Source organism: Alligator sinensis, unplaced genomic scaffold (assembly GCF_000455745.1).
Source record: "Alligator sinensis unplaced genomic scaffold, ASM45574v1 scaffold1192_1, whole genome shotgun sequence".
In the NCBI taxonomy this organism is placed as follows: Eukaryota; Metazoa; Chordata; order Crocodylia; family Alligatoridae; genus Alligator; species Alligator sinensis.
This window is the reverse complement of record NW_005842376.1, coordinates 779,338-787,452: the sequence shown is the minus strand read 5'-3', so window position 1 is coordinate 787,452 and position 8,115 is coordinate 779,338. Positions and strand designations below refer to the sequence as shown.

The window sequence follows — 8,115 nt, the reverse complement described above, 5'->3', positions numbered from 1 at the left end:
CCCTTCCTCCATGAACATTACATAAAAGGCAGTCTGGTACATTGTTTAACGTGCCCAATGGGGTGTTAGAAGATGAAAGCTTTATCCCTAGTTCTTTCACTGACCTAGTGAATGATCCTGAAAGGTAAACTGCTTCGCTTTTTTGTGCTTTCCATCTCCCTATTTGCTAAATGTATAGTGATAATTCACTTTCTGACGTGTAATCTGAAAGTGGTAGATAACAGTTACTACTGGGTATGTCCACACTACCTATCTGGTGATGTAAAGCATTCACTCTTGGGTACACTCCACCAACCATTCCCACTCCCATATGCCAGTCTCGAAAATGAAGTGGTGAAGCCACTCCAGCAGCAACGTCTGCAGCTGCTCTCAAGTATACCAGAGAGAGACAGTGCACATGAGTGGACATGGGGAAATAAAGTAGATGTACCCCCTGTATAGTTCTTATCTAGGTTGGAACCTTAGGCTCGCAGGAAAAGAAAGCATTGTTTCAAAGCATGCACACTTTGGGATTTTCCCTGTTATTTCCAAAGTGGAACAAAAAGGTTTTAATAGTACTTTTATGTCTCCTACTTCAGGAATAGCTGTAAACATCTATATACTCCCCACTACCTGGGCATGAATCTCAGGCCTGCTACTGCATCATTATACCAGAAAAATATAGCCTATTCACTTCTAAAAGAGGGTCATCAGCTTTCTCCCTAAACCAAAAGCTTTAGAAAGATACCTTAATCAAAATCTGGAGGCCTTTGGAGATAACACAACACTTAGATTGTACTAACCTAATTATTTTGTTTCAATTACTGATGTTTTCTATTCTTCTGTTATGTTCATAGGCTTGACAGTTCTGCTAATACAGAGATGGGCGAAGTCCACCCTGAGGGCCAGATCCAGTCAGAAGCAGACTTCATTTCCCAGCTGCCCCTGTGCATGGCTAAGGCTGGTCTCCATGGAGACTTCAGCCACACCAGCTCTGTAAAAGCTTAAGGCTGGGGTTGCCATGGAGGCCAGCCTCAGCCGCACTGGTAGGGTGCATGGCAGGCCAGAGCAGGGGCCTGCTTCAGAGCTGCTGGGATCTTGTGACGGAGGTAGCTTGCTCCAGAGCCAGGCAGAGCTGTGATCTGTAGCCTGCACGCTCTAGGCAGGGGCGCACAGGTAGGGGATTGCAACGCTGCCCCAGGTCCTTGCAGTGGTGACAGCCTGGTCTGGAGCAGGGGCAGAGTTGTGGGGGGAGAGGCAGGTCCCAGCCTCCTGCCCTGATCCACTGGTGGGGCAGCTAGCAGCAAAGTATTGCTGGAACTTGGAGCCTGCCCCTCCCCTGCAGCTCTTTCCAAGCCCCTTGCTCCCAACTGGGGAGCCAGGGCCTGGAGTTCCCTGCTGCTAGGGCAGCAGGCAACTCCCTGGGGCAGGGAGCAGTCTCCAGCTCACAACCAGGAGACAGCTCCCTGGTAGCTCCTAGGCTAGCACCCAGGGGGAACCTAGAGCTCCCCCTGGCTGCTGCAGGGGGCTGGTGCAGGGCTGGAGGGGATGGGATCAGACTGCTTCCAGAAGCAGCAAATCTGCTCCCAAAAAGGCGCACATGTAGATTACTCTGGAGTAAACCCCCGTGCTGGGTTTTACCCAAATGACTCTGGAGTAAACCCATCCAGCAGCATTTGCACATGTAGATACATGCAAAGGGAATAAATTCTTAAGCCAACATCTGGAATGTGACATTGCTAAATGACACTAGCCTGGGAAACAGGCCTGCTATGCATATCCTCATATGTATTCATCTCCAGATCCACCAGTAATAAGAGTAGAAATGAAGAAAAATTGAATTATCTTGTAGAAAAGACTCAGTATAATAGGAACATGTACTTGAGAATGGCAAAAGCTTTACAGGGATGCATTTATATAACATGTTATAAAAGAGTTTGGATGATATTCCCTATGGTGTTAGCACCCCTTGAACTTCCTAATATGAAATATGCCATGTCTGCAATGTCCGTGAAACATTTGTTATATAAACTAAAAGGGTATTTCTGATTCTCTGGTTATTTTAGATTACTGAACATTTTTCAGTCTCTTTTTCTGCATGCTTTCCAAATCCCTAGTTCTTTCCTTCATGAATCCTCTTCTGATTCTTCATTATCACCAGCCAAACTTCTATCTCCTTCTTCAAGTCCCACATTTTTAAATGATAGAAAATGCATGCTTTGGAGAACCCTTATGACCCTCTCAGAGTAACAGCCCAAGCTAACTCCTACGTTGTGATCTGACTCCTAACTAGCACTGCCAAAAAGCATGGCTCTCAACCACTGAATACATCCATCTACCCATTCTCTTCTCCATAATATATTTGCCCCAGGTCTAAATCCACTTCCTTTCTGCTTACTCTACTAATCAGTTTTAGATGCTACACTCCTTCCCCAAGCAAATGTCTTCAGGCACCACTGATGTTGGCACAGCATTTCTGGCTAAGTTTCTGAAGAATGTACGAACAACATTCATTCAGTTTTTACTCTGCAGATGGTACTGCATTATTAAACAGCACCACTCTCTCTCAAGCTTTATTCTTAGAGAGACATTTCAAGTTAAAACATAATTTTCCAATTTCCTTACCTACATCATATACATCACCTTAAAATACAGAAAGTGAAAGACCTCAGTGAAGATCATTTAATTGGTACTGCTTAATTTGCATTTTATCTTATGTTGGGAAATGAATGTAGATTAGTCCCTTTCATGTTTGCTTGTACTTATTTTTGTCATTTACAATTTCAGATTTCCACAAATTAATTTAATGCCATCACATTTCAGTTGCAAACCATGACAAAATATGTTTGCATAGGAAAATGGTATCCCCCAGAATTTAAAAAAAAATGTCATGATGATATTTAAATTTTGTAAATACTCTGGTTTTAGATTTTTACAATACTGATTTTTACAAAACCTCCTATTTTGGACCTAGTTTGTCCTGTTAGTATTCATTTAATAATTAGTAATTACATCTTCTGTTTTCAAATCATAGTGTAAACCCTGTTATTCACAACAGCCTTGTGAAGCATGTAACAGGTTGAGGTTTGATCCAATGGAAGTGTTTCACTGACTTCAACAGGTAACAGATCAGGCCCACTAACCCAACTCCTATCGGTAGGAGTATAGAACAGAAGTCATGGTCCCTGCCTTCCCAGGCGGCAACTATCTTATTGAGTCATACTCCCTCTGAATCCTTTCCTTCTGGTTCCACATATATTGAGTCATACTCCCTCTGAATCCTTTCCTAATGGTTCCACATCCCTTCCACTCTTGGCTGTTCAGTGTGCAACCTTTAACAGACTGGGTGTAGGGTATACCTGACAATGCCTAACCTATAGCCTGGTAGTTAAGATACTTTGCTGGGAATTTGGCCTAATAAATCATCTCAAAATATGTATGAAGTGTGTATGCATGTGTGTTTAGGTAACCATGTCAAGCATTAAGGCTTGTACCATGTTCAGGGGGTCACATGTCCACTGGGCAAAGAGGGGCCTAAAACCTAGGTCTTCTACTTCCTGGGCAAGTGTCCTGGACACTAGGCTACTAGTACAAAACTGTAAGGGCCCTCCACCTTCTCCTTTTCTTGCAGTTTTCATGTAGTTACACACCTTCCCAAGATCTAAAATCTGCATGAGTGATATGTTGGCAACATATGGCTCACAGGCTTGATCCAGCCCATGGAGCTAGTGGACATGGCCCACAGAGTAGGAGGGCTTTTCCTGTGTTTGCACCAGCAAGGAACTGTGTTGAAGGCAAATGGCTTCCAGCTGTGCTGGCGCCACTTCTCCATCTCCCCACCCTCCCAGCACTGGTGCAACATGGGCTGGGTGGTTTCAGCAATAAATCAGCAGTGGGGGGCTTTGCCTGTGCCTGCTCCAGAACCAGGCAACTGGGAACTGCACTTGCAACGCTGCCACTTCTCCCAGCCCCCTGCTCCCTGGTTGTGGTATAGGAGCAGCATCCAACCTGCGGGCAGTTATGCTGGGGCTTGGCATCTGCAAACTCTATCTGCGTGGCAGCTGCTTCCCTCCTCCCCTTCCCAAGCTGCAGTGTGGGTACAACTTCCAGACAGTGGACTGGGCCCAGGTAGCTTCCAATTCTTCCCAGCTGTGGTGAGGTAGGTGTGGGAGAGCAAGGAGAAGCAGCGGTAGTGCTAACACAGTTTACAGATACCCGGTCCTAGCACAGCTTCCCACCAGCTGAAGGTTGTGCCCAATCCATGCCGCATCTGGAGACTAAGGGGCTAAGAGAAGTAGCAGCAGTGCTACCTGGCTCCAGCATGGGTGCAGGGAAAGCCCCAAATTTCTGATACCCTGCTGGATTGTTTCAGCCTGTGGCTTGAAAAAAATTGCCACCCCTGGCACGTGGCCCAAAATACCAATTATGCACCCATACATCAATTTATGTGTCTAAAGGTGGAGTTGGATTTGTGCTCAAACAGACAGCAAAAATATTATATCTTATAATACTTCTCATTGATCCATAGCAACATCTCCCTGTCCTCTTCTGAGGCTGCTCCAAGTTTGTATTTGTTCATTCCCATAGCTATAAAAGCATCAAGCATGCAAGCTATGTTACAAAAACTATAACGCAACAAGACCAAAGGCTCAGATAAAAAACAAAAAAGGTTTCTGTTAAGTTACAATATATTAAAAGGTTAACACAAGACTTTTTTTTAGGGCAGTATCAAAACTTCCCAGTAAAAGAATAATAGTATCATCTCGAATAGGCAAAGAAATATACAAGAAAATGAATGCAGCAGCCAAAACCTGTAAGCTGCTCCATTTTCAGGTTGTCTTTCTTGGGATGAGACATGGTACTAAGGCACAACTGATTCCCCCTGCCCTTCCATTCACAATATTTTATTTAATATCATCAGTATGGTAACATGCAGAGAAACAAGCAGGACAAGGTGGTGGTTTTCAGCTTAGTAAGGCATATATGTACAGATGTGTTCACTGTGAAATAGCCATGTTGTTGTGACATGTAACTCCATTTATAAAATAGTTGAAGCAACTTGCTTTATAGCTGGTTGAATATGGCTTTATTATGTTCACTTATTGGACATGTTAGCAGCTCTAGTTCAGTTATGTACTTAAGCATGTACTTGAGTGGGAACGTGGTATTAGCAGGTCCTTAACTGATTTGCTAAATCGGAGTCCAGATGCCCTACCTATAGAGATCACTGTGTAGTCAGGGGAGCCCATCCTCCTCCCATACCTGGCCCGCCCTAACCATACCGCTCCAAGCATCCCCCCATACTGAGGTTACCCACAGCTGTCTTTCTAGTAGTACAAAACATCTTCCCAGAGGCCAATGTCTGGCCCATAGACTGCAGCTGAGTGAATATAGCCCTTAATGTTTAACATGTTTACATAAATGCACATGCATGCCTTCTTCATGCCAGATGTATTTTGAGATGACACATTAGGCCACACTTGTCACATTTATTATTCTTATAGTGAGCAAGTATATCCGTGACAAATGCATGAGAAGGCAGCATGTCCTCCTGTGTGTGCTGAATTCTCCTAAATCCAAAGATTATCTCCTTTTTCCTGCCCTCTAATGTGGAGACAGCTGATGGCTATACTGTATTGCTTTCCTGAAAGGAAAATCAGTTTGTTATGCAAAGGGTTGAAAACAGTACTAGCAATGAGCAACACTGAATTCTTCTTTATCAAGTTAATAGGCAATAAAATGTGTTGCAAATGTGAAGCAATGTCGTAAGGCTGGAAATTTTACTAAGTCTGAGCCCAATCCTGCCAATGTTTACTCATGTAAAAAGGCAGTGGAATTATGCTTGAGAATCAGTTACCAAATAAATGAAGGCTAGAGAATCAGGCCCTAGATTCTTTACAAGTGAGGTAGTAGTGTAATGCTTGAAATATTACTGACTTGTTTCAGCTGCTCTTGTGAAAGTACTGGACAAAAACATCTGTTTTCTGTAAGAATGAAGTGATCAGCTGCTTAACTCTTAGAGGCATCTAGTTTGAAGGAATCTCCCAAACTATAAAAATATTGTAACAAGATGTAAATATCTTACTAGCTACTGTAGGGCGCGATAAACATACATGAAAATCTGATAATGTTACACAGTCTTCATGCTTGTTTACAGTACATTTGTGGGAGAAACCCTCAGAGTAGTATTGCATTTGCCATTCAAATACAGAATGTTAAATACAGATAGTCTAGTCCAGTGCTTCCCAAACTTTTCTTCAGCATGACCCTATTTATGGCCCCATTTCCTCATCATGACCCATTTCCTAAGCAAGGCCCCTCACACCCAACCCACAGCCTCCCACCCACATGACCGTATCCGCTGATGTGCAACCCCATTTGGGATTGTGACCCACAGTTTAGGAACCACTGGTTTAGTCATTAACACATCTGCAAAGTCTAGATTAAATGTGCCTGAAAGGGCACATCTACACAGGCCTTGACTGTGCAGTTGGTACTGTGCAGTCATTTAGTACATTAGCAAGTACTAAATGACTGAACAATACCTCTAGGCACTGTGCAGTCCTGGTGATGCACGGGTCATTTTTGACCCTACTGTGCAGTAAAAACAAACTACTGTGCAGTAGAAGTGGCGTCACCAATGCAACGTTGCCACAGTGATTAGCTATATCACCGTAGCTCCTTGCTACAGCAATTTAGTGTCTCATGTAGACGCGCCCAAAGGGAACAATGAAAGAAAAAGTTTAAATTCTCCCTGCCAACACAGAACCCCTCCCTCCTCCTCCCACCCTATACAGAGCAAGTTGTCTGGCCCTAACTGTATTCCACCATTTATCTAAACAGTCCTCCACCATCAAATTAGTGAAATGTTTGATTTGTAAAGGATTCTGCAAAATTCTATCATCCAAAACTACACACAACACATTTACTTTAGATTTTTTTTGTTGTTTCATTAATTTTCTTTGCTTTTTGCCATCTAAAATGAATTTAGTGCTGGACCTGTTCGATGGCTGGCTAAAGACCATTGAAGGAAAAAGTGGTCCATTCTCTGAGGTAAAGGACAGGTTGCAGAACCAGATATCAACTGGCACTGACATTCCTGAAGACTGAAGGCCTATTTATCTTAAGAGAAGACAAATTACAGGCAAATCCTCTGGCAATTCTCTCACCAGCTTCTCTCAACATTGACCTGGTAAAGACCATTGTCAAGGGTGGCAGTCCTCCACTGCCCACTTACTAATACACTTCTAAAAGTCCATACTGACAGCTGCAAAGAGAATAATGTACTGACAATGATATTGTTAATCCTATTCTGAGAGCATCAAATCTTTTCCTACAAACCATGTGTCAGCTGTGTATGGTAATCATTTCTAGTTCGCTAAACCAGTCTCTAACCTTTCTTCTACCCAATCTCACAGAATCACAGCAACCAAACTAATTTTACAGTTCTCAATTATTAATGTTTTTCAAGGCTGAGAATTTGGCCTGGTGACATAGAATAATAATTTAGACACAAGATGAGATGTTCTTCCCTTGTACCTATGGAAGCAACTCCCATTGATCAGGGCTCTGCCCCTCTATTTGGGGGCAGGATTTGTTCAAGAGCAACTGACTTGTTGAGGTAAGTTGAGTTATAGATTTCTTGTTATACAGAACTTTAATGAAAGATGAACTTTTTGTTCCACAATAGTACACTAGTGGGGAGACTCATATTCAACCCATTAGAAGAAAAGCACTGAAGGAAATTTCCTTTCTTGCCTGGAAAGGGAAAGCATTCCTACCTTTGGGAACTGGCTGTGTATGCTTGGCTCCCTTGTCCAACTTTAAGTCCAGATACAGGGTTGGTGTACGAGTATATACCTTAGACTAGGAAAGAAGTAGGGAGAAAAACGTCAGTTCTACAACACAGAATGTACCTTTATGTTGTACAGTGATTTTCAACTAAGACAAAACATCACTAACCAAGCTACTCAATTATCATTTTTATGAGACAGGAAAAACATGAAGTTGTATAAAATGCATATTATTTGAGGATTAGTTCATCACTACACAGGTTTTTAATAGAATTGAGTTTTATAGCATTGTTTATGCTATATGGCATTATGCTATATGGCCCATGAGCAGCCTGTATTTCCC

At 42.7% G+C, this 8,115-nt stretch overlaps 1 protein-coding gene across 4 annotated transcripts in view; it reads right to left on the bottom strand.

Moving 5' to 3' along the window:
* Window positions 1-8,115, bottom strand: part of LOC102367790 (pirin) — a 145,119-nt gene that overhangs the window by 69,405 nt on the left and 67,599 nt on the right. For all 4 annotated transcript variants that reach the window (XM_025210855.1, XM_025210856.1, XM_006029397.3 and 1 more), the window contains exon 6: window positions 7,761-7,845. In XM_025210855.1, the coding sequence (XP_025066640.1) occupies window positions 7,761-7,845 (85 nt within the window). The remainder of the gene's footprint in view (window positions 1-7,760; window positions 7,846-8,115) is intronic.